The sequence below is a fragment of the Sorex araneus genome, chromosome X, assembly GCF_027595985.1.
Source record: "Sorex araneus isolate mSorAra2 chromosome X, mSorAra2.pri, whole genome shotgun sequence".
NCBI lineage: Eukaryota > Metazoa > Chordata > Mammalia > Eulipotyphla > Soricidae > Sorex > Sorex araneus.
The window spans coordinates 116,856,014-116,876,619 of record NC_073313.1 but is presented as its reverse complement, the minus strand read 5'-3'; the positions used below and the strand labels follow the sequence as shown (position 1 = coordinate 116,876,619).

Genomic DNA, 20,606 nt, shown 5'->3' with positions numbered 1-20,606 from the left:
CCTTGTGGTTTTAGAAGTCCTTTTTTAAATTTAGCAATATACTTCTTAAAATTGATTGTCTCAAGTGAGTAAAGAACGTATTTAGTTACTTTCCCAATTACCATATGCACAAACTTCTGTCTGTGTCTGCTTAATTTGTGCGTACTACATATGCTCAATCTAACAAAATTATGGGAAGAAGAAATAACCAAAGAGCATTTAAATGTAACTTTTGTGGCACGTTTTAGAAATAGGAATTTCCCTTGTCTGCGCTTGCAGAAGGGCTAGCTTAACTTGTTAGCGGAAAACCACTGAGATAAAAGTGACCTTAGAGATCATTTAGAGAATCTCAGCACCCTTTAAAGCAGGAATCCTTCCTGTGACACCTCTGATGGAGGTGCTGCATGACCTCTTTAATCACCATAAGTGATGCAGAGCTCACCACTACACCTTTCATTCAGGTGCCTCTCTTGGTTGCATTAAGTCAAATCAATTTCTCTCATTTGGCGTTAGAGAGATAGCTGAATGGCTAAGTGCCTGCTTTGCATGTGGGAGACCAAGGTTTGATCCTCAGCAGTACATGATCTCCTGAGCACCACCACGTATAACTCCTAACCAGAGAGCTAGGAGTAGCCCCTGAATATCACTGGTATACCCTAAAAAAAAGAAAATTCCTCTTCTCTTTCATCTTGATATTGCTACATTCTTATAGAATCATATAGAAAGAGATCGATAAAAGATCTATGTTATCTATTACATACAAGCCTGGAAACCTCCTCTTTCTTTAACTAATGTTCAGGTGACATTTTCCACACCCCTCACTCAGCTGTTCATCCCCACCTGGAGCGTTTTTCCATGTTTATCTTTACATGAAAAGTGATGTGACAACTAAAAGTGTTGTTCCTTTTGTGATCCAATTAGAAGACACTTCTTTTTTTAAACAGATGTTCTGCTTGTCTTAAAGGATGGTATTTTTAAATCAGGATTCACATTGGAACATTGTAAAGTTAGAGTTTACAAACTTCCTTTGTAGAGGTTATGATCACATTGCTTGCTCCTCGTCTAATAGAATAAGCAGTTCTTCTTTCACTTATTTCATATATCTTAATCTGAACTTCAGATTCTGAAGAAATATGATTTAATCATGTAAAATCAAAATAGTTTTCAAGGGAATATTATTGAGTTTTTTAAAAGCTGCCTTGAATCCATTTAATAAAACTGAAGAATATTGCACACAAGAAATGCAGAAAACTACTTTTCTGATGTTTTCAGATACTTCTAAGAATTTTGATTCTTGATATCTTGTCTAGATTTTTTAAAAATTTAAATGAGATTTGCCTCTCAAAACCCTGGCCCCTGAGAGAAAATAGGCGGAAATACAAATCCCATACCATCATGGGAAGTCTGGAGTTACTCAGAATTCTATGGATTCCAGACATTCTCCTTGAAATTTATAATATTTAAATAAGACAGAAGGAGAGCCAAGTTAGGGAAAGGGAAAAGAAAGAAGGCAGACACAGGCAAGGATTTGTGATAATGACTTTATTTTATTTTTTTGTTTTCTTTTGTGTTTGATTTTTTGGGGCCACACCTGGCAGTGTGGGGCTATTCCTGGCTCTGTGCTCGGGAGTGACCTTTGAAAGTGTTTGGGGAACCATATGTGGTTCCTGGAATCCAGTCAGGGCCAGCTGTATGGAAAGAAGACACCTTACACCGATACACTATCTCTCCGGCCTTTAATGATTTAATGATTTTATTATTGGTGGTTGAAAGTCAAGAATTGGAAGCTCTGTGTATGGTGATAGTTTTCACTGAAATGGCAGCTATGGTATATTATTCTAGTTCCTCAAGAATAAAATGAGAAAGAGGTGGCATTGTTGTAAGGTTGTTGCAGAATCAGTACTTAAAAGAAGTTATTGAACAATCCATTTCTTAACTACTCAGTTCTTTTTCATATAATTTGAGATTGAATCAGTAATATTCTAAAGTATTTTACAGCCTGTTAAGTGCCAAGCATAAACCTGCCTGTTATTAGGGGTATAAACGTCATCAACATTCAAAGTGACCATTCTTTGTTTTCCATTCTATAGTTATTCATAAACACTTAAATTTCTTTTGCTTTTGTTTCTTTTTGGGTCACACCCAGCAATACTCAGGGGTTACTCCTGGCTCTGCACTCAGTAATTACTACTGGCGGTGCTCAGGGGACCATATGGGATGCTGGGAATTGAACCTGGGTCGGCCGCATGCAAGGCAAATGCTCTACCCGCTGTGCTATCGCTCCAGCTCCAAACACACTTAAATTTTTTTTCTTTTTGGGTCACACCTGGACATGCACAGGGGTCACTCCTGGCTCTGCACTCAGGAATTACCCCTGGCGGTGCTCACGGGACCATACAGGATGCTGGCAATCGAACCTGGGTCAGCCATGTGCAAGGCAAACACCCTACCCGCTGTGCTATCACTCCAGCCCCAAATTTAATTTATTTTACTACTGTAGAAACTCTGAACCAAGATAACCAGGTTAATGACATTCTTGTTATTTAATCAGATTAGTAATATAAACTTGATATTAGTATTCTAATACTATCATACTATTCTCTAGTATTGATAATAGATGTAATGGTAATAAACAATGCAGAAAAGAAATGTGTCTAAGCTAAATGAGAAGACATGAATTGTGAGGGAAGTACCAGGTTTTGAAAGTACATAGTCCACAGTAAGAAAAAGGATGCATTTTATTTTTTAACCTCATAGTAGCTTTTAATTTGGGGCCCTTATCCAGCAATGCTCAGGGGCTACTCCTGAGTGTTCTTGGGGGATCATTCAGGCTGGAGATCAAATCCATGACTCCTGCATTCAAAACATATGTTCAGCCCGCTGAGCAATCTCTATGGTCTCATAGTATTCTTTTGGAGAAGAAAATAATTTGTTCCGTGGGTGTTTTATTATGGCCCCAAAACAAACCAGAAAAGAGCGTTGAATTTCTTTAGCTGATATATATAGCACTCTAATATACCAGGGTCTTCTTAGAGCCTCAGTTATAGCTATCTTTCCTATGGAAAAATGATCTGAAATCCTAATCAATTCTTTGTTTGCTGATAAACACTATGATGCTCCCCGGGCTGAAAATAATATAAATAGGAGCCGGAGTAATAGCACAGCGGGTAGGGCATTTGCCTTACACGTGGTGGACCCAGGTTCAATCCCCAGCATCCCATATGGTCCCCCAGCATTGCCAGGAGTAATTTCTGAGTGCAGAGCCAGGAGTAACCCCTGAGCATTGCTGGGTGTGACCCCCCCAGAAAAAGAATAACATATATAAAAGCAATTTACCAGAACCAGTTGTGGTTCACCAAATTGTATGTGATTTGATAAAGAAAACAAGATTACAATCTGAGCCAAGATAGCACCTACACTTAAAGATAAGTGTTAGTTGACTTATTTCCAAATGTCCTAAACTGTAATAGAGAAAACTATCTTAAACAAATTTACGTTTTAAAGCTAAGTATTTTACATTTAATTGATAATGTGTTTGAAGAGTAAAGCTAAAACATGATAACTTGCTAGGAAATAAAGGAAACCTGACCTGAGGCTTAGGAGGAATGAATGTTAAATTATTCCTTAGTAAATCATCCACATTTACTTATGTCATACAGATTTTCATACTTAAAAGAGCTTAAACTTCCTCTGAATGTTCTATCTGAAGTTTTATAGTGAATATCAGATTATAAATTAAGTAAATTTCCCTTCTATTGAAATAGTTAAAATGAATTTTACATCTTATATGGTTAACAGTTTGGTAAAAAGTATAGTTTCCATGTATGAAAATGTATTCTAAAGTAAACACAATTGACTGAGTAAATGTGGATTTTATTTTTTCTTTAGTTTTTAAATATATATTTTTAACATATTTATTTTTAATTATTTTCTGGATCATGTAATTTGTTGAGGAGCGCTAATCTAAGTTGCTTTGAGTCCAAGAATATGTGCTTTGATTTTTGTTTAGCTAGCAGTGAGGAGTCATTAAATTCTTTTGAGCAAGGAAGAAACTTTCAGAGTTAAAAATATAATCATGGTATGTGAAGAAGCTATTCTATAACAAATATGTAAGTTGTATTAGTAACCAAATCCAAATAAGAGGTAATGGATACCAAAAGTATGGTAGGGCCAGGAAATTTCTCAAAGGACTGGAGTGCATGTTTTATTTACAGGAATCCCAGGCTCAACTTTGGCACCCATGGGCCTCTGAACACCACAAGGAGTGACCTTTGAACACCAAGCTATAAGTAGTCTCTGAACACTGTTAGGTATATTTTCAAATCCAAGTTAAAAATTAAAAAACAGTATGGTAGTTGTGTGAGAGAAGAGGTAGTGAAAGATGTGACTTGACCATAGAGATACTTAATAGTACTTTGACAGTTACATGACATGGGGTATAGGGAAGAAGTAGGAGTTGGCCCCAAAAACAAATGGAGAAGAAGAAGAAGGAGAAAAAAGAATTAGAAAAATGCGTAGTGCTAGAGATAGACCACAGGAGTAAAGCCTTGTGCACAGTCAACATGGGTTCAATCCCTGGCTCGATATATGGTCCTGTAAGTACCACCAGGAGTGATCCCTGAGTCAGAGATAGGAGTAAGTCTTAGACGCAGCCCAATGTGGTTCCAAAACTAAGATAATTAATAAAAATTAAATAAAATTTGATGTATATGTTGTGTGAAAAGATTTTTATTTATTTACTTATTTATTGGTTTAGGGACTACACACTGCAGTGGTCAGGAATTGAGCACTGACTCCATGCTCAGGAGTAACTCCTGGTAATGCTTTGAGAACGATATGTGGTGCCAGGGATTAGAAACAGGATTGCAGGGGCTGGAGTGATAGCACAGCGGGTAGGGCGTTTGCCTTGCACGCGGCCGACCCGGGTTCGAATCCCAGCATCCCATATGGTCCCCTGAGCACCGCCAGGGGTGATTCCTGAGTGCATGAGCCAGGAGTGACCCCTGTGCATCGCCGGGTGTGATCCAAAAAGAAAAAAAAAAAAGAAACAGGATTGCAACCATTGACTGCTTACGTGCCTTTTAACTACTGTACTTTCTCTCTGACTATAGGTAGTACTATTTCAAAATGACATTTTTCAACAAGTTAAGGAAATTTTTTTCTATATTGTTTCAACTCTTCTAGATTTAGATAAACTTTTATTTATCAATTATTTACCTTCAGTTTTGGGGCCACACATTATAGTTTTCAGGGATTACTCCTTGCTCTATACTCAGAGATCACTCCTGATGGGCCTCAGGTGACCATATGTGGTGCTGGGAATCAACCTTGAGTCATTTGTATGCAAGGTAAGAGACTTATCCATCGAGCTATCTCTACCCCAAGACAAATTCTTAAGCCTTGATTCCTTCTTATCATCACTACTTGACAACTCTTCCTGTCTCCTCCTCCCTTGTATTGAGGGTCAGAACTATAAATTGGGGTATAAAACCCTAATTTAAATGATTATAACAAAAGAAGGAAAAGAATCTCTTTTATTTAAAACTAGAAATTGAGTTGCCATATGACCCCGCAATGCCACTTCTGGGAATATATCCCAAGGATGCAAAAAAAGCGCAGTAGAAATGGCATCTTTACCTATATATTCATTGCAGCACTGTTCACAATAGCCAAAATATGGAAACAACCCGAGTGCCCTAAAACAGATGACTGGTTAAAGAAGCTTTGGTACATCTACACAGTGGATTACTATGCATCTGTTAGGAGAGATGAAGTCATGAAATTTGCTTATAAGTGGATAGACATGGAGAGTGACATGCTAAGTGAAATAAGAGAGGGACATACATAGAAGGACTGCACTCATTTGTGGAGTATAAAATAACATCACATGAGGCTGACACCCAAGGACAGTAGATACAAGGTCCAGGGGAATTTCCCCATAGCTGAAAGACTGCTTCATGAGCAGAGGGGAGAAGGCAGATGGGATAGAGAAGGGATCACTAAGAAAATGATGGCTGGAGGAAGCAGTTGAGATGGGAGATGTGTGCTGAAAGTAGATAATGGACCAAACATAATGACTTCTCATAATGCCCAAAAGTAAAGAGAGAGTATGGGGAATATTGTCTGCCATAGAGGCAGGGGGAGGGTGGTAAAGGGGGGGTATACCCGGGATATTGGTGGTGGGGAATGTGCACTGGTGGAGGGATGGGTGTTTGATCATTGTGAGATTGTAACCCAAACATGAAAGCTTATAACTATCTCACAGTGATTCAATAAAATTTAAAAAATTAAAAAAAAACATAACTTTTATTTTTTGTTTGTCTGAACAGTGTTCAGGACTTTTTCTGGCTCTGTGCTTAAGTATCACTCCTGGTGAGGGTCAGGGAACCATATGGGATGCTGGTAATCAAATCCAGGTCAGCTGTGTGCAAGTAAAGCACCTTACCTGTTGTACTTACTGTCTTTCCAGTCTCACTCTCCTATTTTCTCAAATAGATGGAGGTAGTACTACGTTTCCACTTCACAATTCATAGATAGCTTTTCTCTGTCTCTGTGTCTCTGTCTCTGTCTCTCTGTCTCTGTCTCTCTATCTCTCTCTCTCTCCTCTCTCTGTAAATGCTCAGTTTGCATCTATTTAAAGTTCCCATTAAGGATCCAGAGAGGTAGAGATAGCTAGTACAAAGGTTAAGATGTTTGTCTTGCCTTTCATCCTGCTGACCCTATTTGAAATTTCTGGCACCATATATGGTCCCTGAGCACTGCCAAGAGTCATTCCTGAACACAGAGCCAGGAGTAAACATTGAGCACATCAGATATGACCCATACCCTCCTCTTTACCCTGTAGATAGCTTAATGGGCTGAACTCATGCTTTGAATGCAGAAGACCCAGGTTAAATCCCAAGCACTATATGATCTCTCAAACACCAACAAGTGATCCCAAAACTAAAATAAATTAAAAATAACAATAATAAAGTTTTTGCTTTATTTTGGGGCCACACCTGACAGTTCTCAGGGCTTTCTTTTGGCTTTGTGCTCAGGGATCACTCTTGGGGACCATATGCGGTGCCACGGATCAAACAAGTGTTGGCCAATTGCAAGGCAACCATCCTACCAGCCCCCAGGGAAAATTTTAACTCATATTAGCAGAGCTTTTTATGACTATGAAACTGTGTAATGATATAGAACTAAACAATATAACATTATAGCGATCTTAGTTTTCTAGGAGTATGGTAAATTGGTGCGTTTAAGTGGAATTTTAGGGGAAAAAATCAACCATTTCTGGGATCAAAGACTGCATTTCTACTATGAGAATATGCTATCTGAATGTATAGATTGGTGATTGCATTATAACAGTTATTAAATAATTTTTTACCTCCAAACAATCAGAGCACTTCAGGCTATCATTGGTTTTTTTTCAAGGAGAGCATGGTATAAAAGGGATACTGATTTTTTAAAAATTATTTATTTTTGATTGGACACTACTCTTGGCTCATTGATTGGGAGGTTTTCGCCCAAGGTGTTTGAGTTGCCTGGGGTTGAATCCAATCTTCATGCACGCAAAGCATGAACTCCAACCTTTTGAATTATCTCTCCAGCCACAGTAAGAAGAAAAAATTAAAGTCCTTTAACCATATTTTGTGAAAAAATGAGTCTAATAGCGAGTAGGTATTATAAAATGGAAAATAGATTTGGTATGAAAAATTGTACTTTAATTAGACGCTTTGCACTATAATATCCGTATCTGAAGGAGCTTATGATAACAGTTATTTCCAGACTTATGGAATTGAGAGTCTCCCTTGTGATATATACATATTTTGGGTGTTAATGTTCACTAGTCCTAAAAATACTAGCTGTCAAGAAGGTCACAGTGATAGTACAGGGGTTAAGGTATTTGCCTTGCACATAGCCAACCCCAGCTCAAATCCTGGCACCATATGTGGTATCTTGAACACTGCACAGCACCATATCACACAACAGTCCTCATGAAGGATTCATGAGGGTGATAAATATATTCTAAAATTGGAGAGAGCAATGGTTACACAAGTGGTAAGGTTACTAAACTCATAAAATTGTATTCTTAAAATGATAAATTTTATATGTAAATTGCATCAATAAAGTTTTAAAAACAAGTCTGTCATATTAAAAGTGATATGATTAAATAATGCTGAACGTATTAAAACATGATTGATTTGGTGCTGAATTTTTTTTGCCACATTCATTGAAATAATTAGAAATGCCTCTGGGTCATTAGAAAATCAAGGTTAAGATTTGGTAGATTTATTACAGACTTTAAAAATATAGAATCAGGGGAACTCATAGAGCTACTAAATACAAGTCTTAAAATATGAATGCACCTGGATATTATTTTGTAAGTTTAAGTACCTTTTTAATTTTTTCTTGTTTCCTTTTAAAAGAGAAATAAGCATTCCCTTAAGACCTGGTTGTGAATTAATGACTTTGTGAAGTTGAATATAACATAGGATTTTAACCATGTTTTACTACTTGATTAATGACTCTCTTGTTCCCAAAGGATTTGTCTCAGTGATTTCTAATTGGTTTTGAGTTTGTGGAATCTGTTCTTATAATAAACTCTAAAATTGGATAACTTGAAAGTTTGAATACCTAATAAACCTACTTTTTAGGCAAGTGCAAGACCAATTCTTTAATAACATATCCTTTTCTATTGAAATGCTCCATAGCACAATAGTTAAATGTCAAACTTGGTGAGGCACAAGTAATGAGAGTAAAATGATGGCTTGGTTAACAAACCAAACCCCTGAGGTATAGCTCTAAAAACATTATCCTGAATGTTGGCCGGGATAAAACTCTCATTCAAGTTTCTTTCGTTTTTGGATTAAAGGGAAAACATGCTCCCTGACTGAGATATAAGTAGATTCTTCTGTAAACCCTTTCTGATCTTGTATCCTTCCTGTGGCTCCCTCTTATGCTGGTTGACCCCCTAGTTATATGCCATGCCCCCTATTTACATGAGTTTTCACCTATAGTCCATTGGAATATCCTGAGATCCCATAGGAAGCTAAATGGCCTCTACTAGAGAAATACTGGTGTAAACCATCCTTTCAGGGAGCTTATGTGTAGCCATATATGTATATATGTATGCATCTATCTATCTATCTATCTACCCACCTATCTACCTATCCGTTCATATGCAATCACACATAAACCAAGTTTCTAAACAGAATAATGTTTCTAGTCTTGATGCATAATGTTTAATAATTGTATGGATTTTTAAAGATGAAGGGAGACTAAAGTCCTGAAATATGGTATAGAGGAGCAAATGTTCATTTTAAAGTTTTTCAGGGACAAGATTGAAATATTCAGTGCAAATGCTTTATAGTTTGGATAATTAACTTTCATCCTGTTATAGTTATCTAATGGAGTATCATTTGTCATTCCATTTGTTTAGCCCAATTCTCTCATCTGTGTCATAGCGCTATTTCTGTGATTGAGATAGTTGACTTTGGAATTCAGAATCTGTTTTTTTCAAATGTTGATACCAGTAATGTAAAGTTCTTCCTAAATTTGCTTCAAGTTTAATTCTAGTATCTGCTATCACATACATGTTAGGAGAATGGCGCAAGAAAATTTTTAGCTTTGGTAATATTTTATGCAAATAGTGGTCAACGTGGGTGATTTTATACTGAATTAATTAAGTCTGAAAATTACTTGCCTATAACTGAGTGTGCTAATCTCTCTGAGATGCTATGTGTACTGATAAATTAAGCTCTAAAAGGTCAATTATAGCATGGTCTTTATTCTTTGTTCATTTTCATATTTCAAGCTCTGAGTAATAGGAACAGTGTTAGGTTCTGAATCAAATTCAGCTTCAAATCATTGCTACTGGACTCATAGTCAGGCCTGAAACTCTAAGCTTCAGATTCCTGTCTTTAAAATGGGATTATTATGAGGATTAAGTAGCACAGGGGACATGTCTGGCACAGCGCCTAGTACACAGCAGGTGTTGGGTAAATGATCTGACTCTGGTGTTAAAACTGACATCAACTACTTATTGATGTGATTTTATTTTAAACATGATGCATGGCATGTAAAAAAGTGTTTTTGCCTTACAAAACTATTTTACCTTCTGACCCCTATCATATAAAGATTTTTTAAAATATATCTCGTTTGTAGCCTCTGATATTGCTGCAGCAAAAAAAAAAAAAGCTCAGAAAGATGAGCAACTATTTTACTTAATACATTAGTTGTTTCAGTGTCAAAGATTGAACCCAAGTCTTATGCATGCAAGCATTCACTCTACCACTGAGCTGCACCCCTGGCCCATAAGCAGCTATTTTACATCATCAATGATAAAGATGTCCATAAATACATTCATTGGACCAGAATTACTTACTTATGCTGTTTACAATGCAAAGAACTGACCTAAGCTTTATCTTTATTTAATCCTTTTGGAAAACACCTTACTTCTTCCCCTCCCCACCACTCTTTCTTGGTGGGTAGAAGGAGACGGTACTCGGGATCAAACTCAGGGCCTCACATTCAAGGCATGTGCTCAGCTGCTAACAAAATTTCTGGTGGCAGAAAATTCATTGATAAGACACATTCTCCATGACTTTTAAGCAGCAATTATTTTATGTTTTTGTTGGTGGTGGTCACCCCTGGCCATGTTCAGGGGTCCATATGTTACCAGGGATTGAATCTGGGTCTCCCACATACAAAGCACATGCTTCAGTCCTTTGAGTACATTTCCCCAAATTCATAATTTATGCCTTATTGAGAGAGATTGCTATAGTATTTATATTTTCTTGTGCAGTAATAGTGTGAACACTATTTTAGTTGGAGGGACATCTCTTTCAAGATACTTTTAAATGAAAGGCCAGGCTTATTGTATACATATTAACAGACTTCAGAAGTTAAACATCTTGCCTTTGCTTTTAAAGAAGTTTCCTTTCTTTTATCTTAATATAGAGAAAGAAAGATAGGGAAAGGAAGATGGAGGGGGGAGAGAGTGGGGTAGAAAAGGGGAGTTATTATTCTAAATTTTTGAGGTTACTAATATCTTTAGAATTTAATGCAGTATGCATACTTTAAATATATAGAAAAATCAAGAGGAGTGTTGCTACCATGTTATATTTTTAATTTATATTTCAAGGGTGGAAGGAAATACCTTGCCAAATTTAGCACTCAAATTCAAATGAGTATGACAACAGGTGGCTAAATTTCTTCTCCACCTGCCATGCAACTCTATCACAAGAAATGTTTCATTTAGCAAAAGCTGCTCCTAGCAGACACTTCTCTGTTTCAGAGCAGGAAAACAAATGGAGCGGGAGTGCTTCTTTGAAGAAAACCTTTTTCTTGATTTCCTTTTTAAATTGTAAGTGTGAGACATATGTATTTTATATTTCTGGGGGATGGGTAGTGGAAAGCATGATTCAGGACCTAGATTAAGCAACCCAACTTGCTGTATTATACTTATATTCCTATAATATAAAATTTATAAATAGATTAACTAACCCAATTTGTTGCAGTATTCTTGTATTATATTTGCTGTATACTAACTATGGTATTCATTTTGTTTGTAGCTTGTGTTAACAGTGTGACCGTTCTTGCATACCAACCTACTAGTACTGAGCTTCAGCTATACTGATATATTATTCTGGGAAATTACAATATTTGTCCAGTCCTTTTGACACTAACTCATTCCTTATGTTACTACCGTGGAATTACATTATTAAAGTACATTGTTATACTTAATCTCTTTTGTAATGAATGTCAAGCAAAAAGAAGTAACAATTAGAGAAAAGTTCAAGATCTGGTTTCATCTTTTCTTTTCCTAACTTTTCTCTGAGTCTTATTTAGAAAATTTAAAAATCTATGGAAGTGAAGTAAATTTATTTTAAAATTAAATAAATAATAATTTTATCATTATTTTTGTAATCTTGGACAACACCTTCTCCCTGCACATTCTACAAGCATCTTTTACTCCCAGTGGTGTTAATGTACTATTCTTAGGTGTTATTATTCCTAGGCATATTGTCCTGCCACCAGTGTGTCGGCAGATATCCACAACATCTAAACCAAGAAAGTCAAGGGTCGCGTGTGTTTTAATGATAAGCATTTCACAAACCCCAAAAGAATGTTGCCTTGGCCTTGGCAATGAAATTGAACCGCATTGGTTAGTTGTATAATATGAACTTGTAATGACTGAAACCAAGACATTGAGACTCTCATTTTATAATTTATCAAGTCTCTCCCTTGTCCAAAATTAATTGTCTGAGTGTACTAGGGATCAAACCCAGAGTCTCACACATGCAAGGCCTGTGTTCTACTGCTGTGCTGCCTTCTTGTCCTCAACATCTCTTTTTCTTCTTTTCTTTTTTAAGCTTTTGGGCCATACTTGGATGTGCTTACGGCTTACACCTGCTTTTGTCCTCAGGGATTCACTTCTGGAGGAGCTTGGGGGACCATATAGTGGTACTGGGAGTTGAACTCAGGTTGACTGCATACAAAGCAATCTTTCTGGCCCAATACTTCATAGTTTTAAAGTCAAAAATAGATGTTTCAGTGGGTTTGGAGGACAGTTTGTTTGATATGGAGGTTGGTAAATGTGGGAAGACTGCTTGAGTCTTTAAAGGCAAATGATGCAATAATGAAATTCTCATCTAGCACAACAGCAAACCCCAATGGCTGTCGTGAATCTGTGAGTATACTGTTCTTTATAGAAGCTTTGCCATATTTTTTTCTCTGCTGAACTCATTATAGAAAACATATCTGAGCCAGATTGACACTCTTGTTACAACCTATCTACCAAGTCATATATGGAATTCAAATCTTTCACTATTATAGTATCCACTATAAAAAGGAAAAAAACCCACCCTATTCATTTGATAATTTAAAAATTTCCTGAAAAAAGAAAAAGACATTTGGGCAAACAGTACCATGCAGACAGCAGAGGCTTAACTCATCTTTGTACTGGCAATTTTGAAAGCCTACCTTCCACTTTGTTCTTTGATAAGTTTATATGTTTAAAGATGGCCTCTTAGCTTTCATTAGGCTATTCTGGAATACTAATAAGGTTGAACGTTCTTCTGTATATGAACCATTAGTGATTTATGAATTATGTGTTTGTACCACTTACATCTACCCCTTTGGGTAAAATTATAAATATGGATATTTCAGAGGGAAAATTACTTGTACTGCCCTGTTCATGTATGCAATTGTCTTAAAATAGTAGTACAAAAAGTGCTGGTTTGTGTATGTCCAGATTGGTCACCTTTGTGATGTTTCCAGTAAAATATTTGGGTCTTTGTCTGCCCTCATGTTCTTTGAGAAAAGAAGTTGTTGTCTTGAATAATTACAGTTGACAGAGTCTTGCACACTTTGGGAAATATTGTTTTTGTGCTCTGTGCTGGGTCATTGTTTAGAAAATAAGTTGTGTCCTATGACAATGGTTTGGTAGGAGCGGCAGGCCATAATATATATATATATATAGTCATTATAGAGAAAATATTTGACCTTTAGGAAGACAGTCAAACACCATCTCTCCTGCAAAAAAAAAAAAATGGCATCCATGAAATGGGATTATTTGGGCAGAATTTGCTTGATTCTAACTTAGTGATGTAAAAGTGAAGCCAAATCATTGTTTTCAGTAGAATTAAGAAACATTCTTATAGGGGGCCGGAGCGATAGCACAGCGGGTAGGGCGTTTGCCTTGCACGTGGCTGACCCGGGTTCGATCCCCGGCATCCCATATGGTCCCCCAAGCACTGCCAGGAGTAATTCCTGAGTGCAGAACCAGGAGTAACCCCTGAGCATCGCTGGGTGTGACCCAAAAAGCAAAAAAAAAAAAAAAAAAAAAAAAAAGAAACATTCTTATAGAGAACAAATGCCTTTTTGCATAATTTTCTTATAAACTTCAAAGCCACCATCTACTTATCTGCTGTAAACACTGGATTTTTCAAATTGACGGGGTGAAGAGCAGTGATATTCAATTGTCAGGTGGTCTTGAAAGAGTTTGTGGTTAGTAATAATTTCATTGTATTTCTCACTGCCAGAATGACCTCATGGAGTCCACACTGAGGCTGGGAAGTCATTTACATCATGAAATTTCTTTAGAAGAACTTTTCAGAGAAAGTTAATCTCTCTATAGTAGGGTTTCTCAACCTTGCACTCTTGGCATTTTTGCCTGAGTAATCTTTGATGTGAAGAACATTCCTGCCATGTGTAGGGTATTAAGCAGCATACTATTAGATAACAGCCCCTTTGAGATGATGAAAAATGTTTACAGACATTACCAAACACATAAGATAATGGTAAAGGGGCTGGAGCGATAGTACAGCGGGTAGGGCATTTGCCTTACACGCGGCCAACCCGTGTTCAATCCCCGGCATCCCATATGGTCTCCCCAGCACGGCCAGGAGTAATTCCTGAGCACAGAGCCAGGAGTAACCCCTGAGCATCACTGGGTGTGACCCAAAAAGCAAAAATAATACTGATAACAAAAATCTCCTGGATTTCCCATTCCCACACTGAGAACACTGTTCTTTTAATCATATGACTTGAAAAAGATAAAGATTAACGAATGTGATTTGTTCTTGGAATGACTCATATAATAAATTCTTTAAAGATAGCTGGATATCATTGTTTCCTCGGGTTTGCAGAGAGGTTTTACCTCGTAACAATGTTGAGGAACAATGTCTTTCACATCTAGTCAATAAACTTAATGAAAAGGAGATAGAGGAGAATATTGAATCTGCTGAGAAGGTTGACTTGGCATGTACTGTTAGTGATGCGGAAATGATAAGGGGTGTTTTGAATGTTAAAAAGTGAAAAGACACTAATAAAAAGTCATGAAGAAGATTATTTTAGTTAAGGCTTCTTCAGATTTTGAAATAATTAATTAGAAAGCTAGCCATATTATATTGCCAAGAGAGGATTCCATTTTCACATTCTGCTTTTCAATTTTAAGAGCTTAAGAGCAAGAGACAAATGGCAAGTAAACAAGTTGTTATCTCTAGTTTATTCAAACAAAGTAATTTTCCAGGATATGCCATGGGGACAATGTCATTTCAGTATTACTCCTGTCCTTTTACATCTATGATTCTGTAAAAATGATAGTCGATGGTCATTTAAAGCACTGCATGTTAAAGAATTGTCTTCAGGATGATCTGCAGAAATGCAATTCTGTATTTTCATTCATATGACATCTATTAAACTTCCCATGTGCCAGGTTTTGTGTGGAAAATACAGAAATGAATCAAATATCTTCTTGAATATCTCATTAAAATAGTTCTGGATCAATGGAAAATTTCTGGTTAGAGGTGCCAATCACTCAGTCTATTTTTCCACATTTCCAACTAGAGTCTATAATTTAAATGTCTGAGAGAGACTGCTTAAAAGTGCGTATGAGGGCCTGAGAGATAATATGGGGTTAAGGAGCTTGCTTTGCATGTGGCTGACACAAGTTTGAATCTCGGCATCACAAATGGTTCCTTAAGCATGACCAGGAGGGATCCCTGAGCACAGACCTGGGACTAAAGCTTGATCACCATCAGGTGTAGCCCCAAAGCAAGTAAACAAAAAGTGTCTATGAGTGTGCATATGCTACATATCATATACATATATAAATCAAATGTTTCTTTCTAAAAGCTATTTCTGAAACTAGTAAAAAGCTATGTTCATTTTCTTTTATGCTTGTTAAATCATATTTAAATTATTCTCTTCCCTGTTAAATATCCATGAGGGTTTAATAAAACATGTTCTATATTATTAATTCATTTTTTGTTATACTATAGCTCTAATATCATAAAGAAGAATTGCTATCACCCCTAAAGCTGAATTTTTGCAAATTATTGCTAGATTTAAACTCATTTAGTTGGTATCTGAATTAAAAATGAAAGATCTTAAAGTCTTAAAACTTTTTTTTGGGGGGTTACGTCTGATTAACTGACTATAGGTAAATGATGGGGCGGGGGGATGAAGGGAAGTGAAATATTTATGAGATTATACAGCACCCCCCAAAAAAAAACCCAAATAACTCACCATTTAGGAATGGTGATAAAGTTCTAAATGTTAGATGAGTTGGAAAAATACAGAGTTCTAGCACTTGGGAATCCACTTTTTCCTCCTACTTTCTGAGCATCCATTTCAAAGATCTACATTATGCTACACAAACCAATTCAGTGTTGATTTTAGCAGTGTGTATTTTAGGGAATGCATGTTCCCTTTGTATAAGGACTAATGAGAGATTATACCATGATGATCAATTTACTGTAACCTGAAGCCCTTTAAATACAAATTATTGTGTCATGTTCTTTGTGGCACTGACCTATTGAGTGCGGATTCTATAATCTATTTTACAGCTTCTGAAAAGTTACATATGAACTTAGTTTTATTATTCACTTATTTGAAAAATGGAAATGCACTTGGACTGTAGCTACTAGGCTATGTAATACCAAACTAATATGTAAGATAAAAATCTAGAAAAAGAAATAATTTCACTTATAAGCAAATGTTTTTGTTGCATCACGGCTGATTACAACTATAATAACAGAAGGGGAAATAATGTTTTAGTATAACACAGCCAAGATTTGATTTTTAATAGGATTCTGTTAGAGTTTGGAATCAGTTTAAGCTTAACTTCAAATTCTGGCCAATTCTTTATTTTATTTTATTAAAGCATCGTGATTTACAAAGCTATTCAAAGTTGAGTTTTAGACACGCAATTTTCAACACCAATCCCACCATCAGTGTAGCAAACTGATGACAAACTATTTTAATAGCTTTAAAACCATGAGTAAATTATTTCAACCATTCATAGCTCATTTTTCTTTTTTTTGGGGGGGGGGTTTGGGTCACACCCAACAATGCTCAGGGCTGACTCCTGGCTCTACACTCAGGAATCACTCCTGGTAGTGCTCAGGGGACCATATGGGATGCTGCGAATCGAACCCGGGTTGGCCGCATGCAAGGCAAATGCCCTACCCGCTGTGCTATTGCTCCAGCCCCCATAGCTCATTTTTCATACTCTTCATGTAAAGAAAATAGTATGTATCACATTAGATTATTTTAAGGATTTTTATAAGATTGTATGTGCACACTTCTTGAAAAGTTCTTGATACATAATGACTAGTTAATTAATAAACAACATTATTTTTATCTTTCTAAAATTAGCTATTCTTAATTTATTTTAACTATGAATCACACAATTTCGATGGCATCTAAGCACTATAATCTCAAGAGCAATTACTCTGATACTTAAAAAAAAAAACCACCATCTTTGACAACATAGTTTTGGACCATCTCTTAGGTTGATTTTTCAGTTGCCTTGTTTAGTTTTTCTGACTTTGAAACGCCTTTGTAAGTTATCATCTCTGATGTAAAATGACATGAACCTAAGATGTAGTGAAATAAAATTTAGAGATGATTGGCACTAATGACTGATGAGTTCTCTAAATAATCTAGTTGTTTTGAATTCCATGCTAAGTTTTAATTCTCCTTTCTTTCTGATTTAAAAATAATTTCAGATCCCTAGTGGAAGAGGAAGACCAGCACATGAAACTGTCCCTTGGAAGCAGCGAAATGGGCATCTCATCCCATTTGCAGTCTTCCAAGGCAGGAACCACACGCATCTTTACCAGCAACACCCACAGTTCTGTGGTGTTACAGGTAACTAAGCCCTTCCTTTTGTAATGTTTATGCTCTTCGCTATACGGTGTGGAATACCAGTAGAGGGGGTGGTACTTAAGCATGTGTGGAAATAGGAGGCATATGGGTGTACTTTCTGCTCAGTTTTTCTATGAACCAAAATCACCTCTGAAAATTTCATTTTTGTTTTTTAATTGTCTTGTTAGTATAGTTTAATATTGAATGCGTTCCATACCTATGTATGTATTTAATTTGGAAGCCACATCTGGCAGTGCTTAGAGCTAGGTCTAGTCACTCCCGGTGGTGCTCAGTGGACCATGCAGTGCTAGGGATTGATTGAACTGGGTCTCCTGCATGCAAAACATGCAGTCCTTTGATTTCTCTCTCAGTCCTGTGAGGACTCCGTACTTTGAGCTATCTTTCTGGGCCATATTTTTCTTGTTGTATCATTTTTTTTAATAATCAAAATGTAAATGAACACCATAGGAAAAACCTTGAGGGGCAAATTGCCTACCTTACTGATGTTAAACAGCAACAACAACAAAGTTAAGGGCTGGAGAGATGGTACAAGGGATAAGGCATTCCCCTTGCATGTAGCCAACCTCTGTTGCATCTCCAGCACCACATATGGTTTCCTAAGCACCTCCAGGAGTGATTCCTGAACATAGAGTGTAAAAAACTAAAGCACACCGAGGGGCATGTGCACTCGCGGGCTTTCCAGGCAGCTCTGTCTCACCACCCGCGTTCGGTGCTCTGGAACCGCAGTGTGTGGACTGGATCGGGACGGCCGGTGGCCAAGGACAGGCGAAGGAAGAACGAGGACCAAGCTGGTTGCTGATTAGTTACCATTTATTCAATCTTCCATCTTTCTCATCTCCCACACTCCCAGCTCCGGCCTCTCTCTGCATCAACTCCAGCCTCTCTCCTCTAGTCTCTCCTCCTACTTGTCTCTCCCACCTTCCCTCTAGGCTACCCCCAGCCAGGTAGCAAAATCAACATAAGAAATCCCTTCCTGGGGGCAGGGCATTCCAAAGCCCTTCCTGACTCTTAAGGGTTTTTTCCTTTCCTTAGTCCAAACACTCATTAACATCTTAATACTAGTTACTTTTGTATGGACATAGCAAGAGATACATTGAGGCTTGCAAGGCAGTTCTCCTGGTAACATCTTGCCACAGACTCAGACCACAGCACTCAGGCCAGATTAATCACCCCTAACCCTAGCAGGGTCCAAATCTAGTTATCACTGTTTGGATCATGACAGCATTTGTCCATGATCAAGCTCTTAACTGATAGTTAAGCATTAGGCACTTTGGCCAGGCCCATCTCGATGCCAGGGTAGCACACAACTCACCGCTTGCCCTGGGTCCGTCTCGTCCCTCCTTGGGACCCTGCTTTTGGGGGTGCTAGGAAGTAAGGGCAGCTGAGGCTTAGGTCGAGAGAACAGATGCCCAGGAGGAAAATATGTAGAGTCAAATGACTCCCAGGTTACAAAAGCATAGCATTTGCTAAGTCTTCCTGTGTCCATACAAAAAGGACATTGCTCTGAATAAACTATGCAAAGGACTCAAGGAGAAGAGAAAAACAATATTTGCAAGTCAACAGAACACTAAGAGAGAAGTTACAAATAAACACAAAGGAGTGGGAGCACTGTAACGGGAGTAACCCAATAAACCTAAACTACCTGAGGCTATGTTATCCTACAGTAGAGCTCATAATAAGACATGGTAGGGGCCGGAGCGATAGCACAGCGGGTAGGGCGTTTGCCTTGCACCCGGCCTACCCGGGTTCAATCCCCGGCATCCCATATGGTCCCCCAAGCTCTGCCAGGAGTAATTCCTGAGTGCAAAGCCAGGAGTAACCCCTGAGCATCGCTGGGTGTGACCCAAAAAGCAAAATAAATAAATAAATAAATAAGACATGGTAACCACAGAGTATAGCCCAGAATTTTTAAAAATTCACATTCATGTTTTGTTTGTGATTGTGCCATACCACCTTAACAGCATGGGATATCTGAAAGCACTGACTTTTCGTTATATTTTAGCCAATGCAATATCACCAAGTCCCTACACTAAACTTTCTCATTTCTCACTCACAGATGCCCAATTATTTTTTTGTTGATACCCAATTACTTTTATCATATTTCCAAAGAGCATACTTTTTTAAATATTTTGAATAATTTTGGCAATTGTGGGAGGAAGAGTAGGGGTGAGGAGTGTAGATGGAAACTGTAGCACTGTAGCACTGTCTTCCGGTTGTTCATCGATTTGTCTGAGCGGGCACCAGTAACGTCTCCATTGTGAGACTTGTTGTTACTGTTTTTGGCATATCAAATACGCCACGGGTAGCTTGCCAGGCTTGATAAATAAAAGAATTAATATGTGAGGGGGCTGGAGCCGTAGTACAATAGGTAGAGAATTTGCTTTGCACAGAGCTTATCCGGATTCAATCTCGAGCACCCCATATGGTCCCTGGAGCCTGTCAGAAGTGATCCCTGAGCATAGAGCCAGGAACAAGCCATGAGCACTGCCAGGTGCGGATAAAACAAACAAGCAAATAAAGAATAAATAACATTAAAGGAGAGGAGAGAAAAATAATGAAAAGCTGAAAGAACGCCCAAATTCATACCAAATCTCTAGAGATGAATTCCACACACATTCCTAAACAAAACAACAGCAGGGTTGGAGCAATAGTACGGAGGGTACGGCACTTGCCTAGCATGCAGCCTACCCGGGTTTAATTCCCGGCATCCCATATAGTTCCCTGAGCATTGCCAGGAGTAATTCCCATGTGCAGCTCCAGTAGTAACCCTTGGCATTGTTGGGTGTGGCCCAAAAACAAAAACAAAATCCATCATAATCAAACAATTTATAGTATTTTGTATTTATAGAATGAAGTAGAGAGCCTGGTTTGAGAAGATGCTTTTATGCTTGTTAGATAATTTTGCTGTTAATGTAATATCTTTGGATTTAAGTTTTCTTTTCATCCTTTTTTGGGGGGCACAC

The 20,606-nt window shown here is 37.6% G+C and overlaps 1 protein-coding gene across 10 annotated transcripts in view; it reads left to right on the top strand.

Moving 5' to 3' along the window:
• The window catches only part of KLHL13 (kelch like family member 13), a 262,857-nt gene that overhangs the window by 191,360 nt on the left and 50,891 nt on the right, over positions 1–20,606 (top strand). For all 10 annotated transcript variants that reach the window (XM_055122452.1, XM_055122448.1, XM_055122451.1 and 7 more), the window contains one exon: positions 17,484–17,625. In XM_055122452.1, the coding sequence (XP_054978427.1) occupies positions 17,484–17,625 (142 nt within the window). The remainder of the gene's footprint in view (positions 1–17,483; positions 17,626–20,606) is intronic.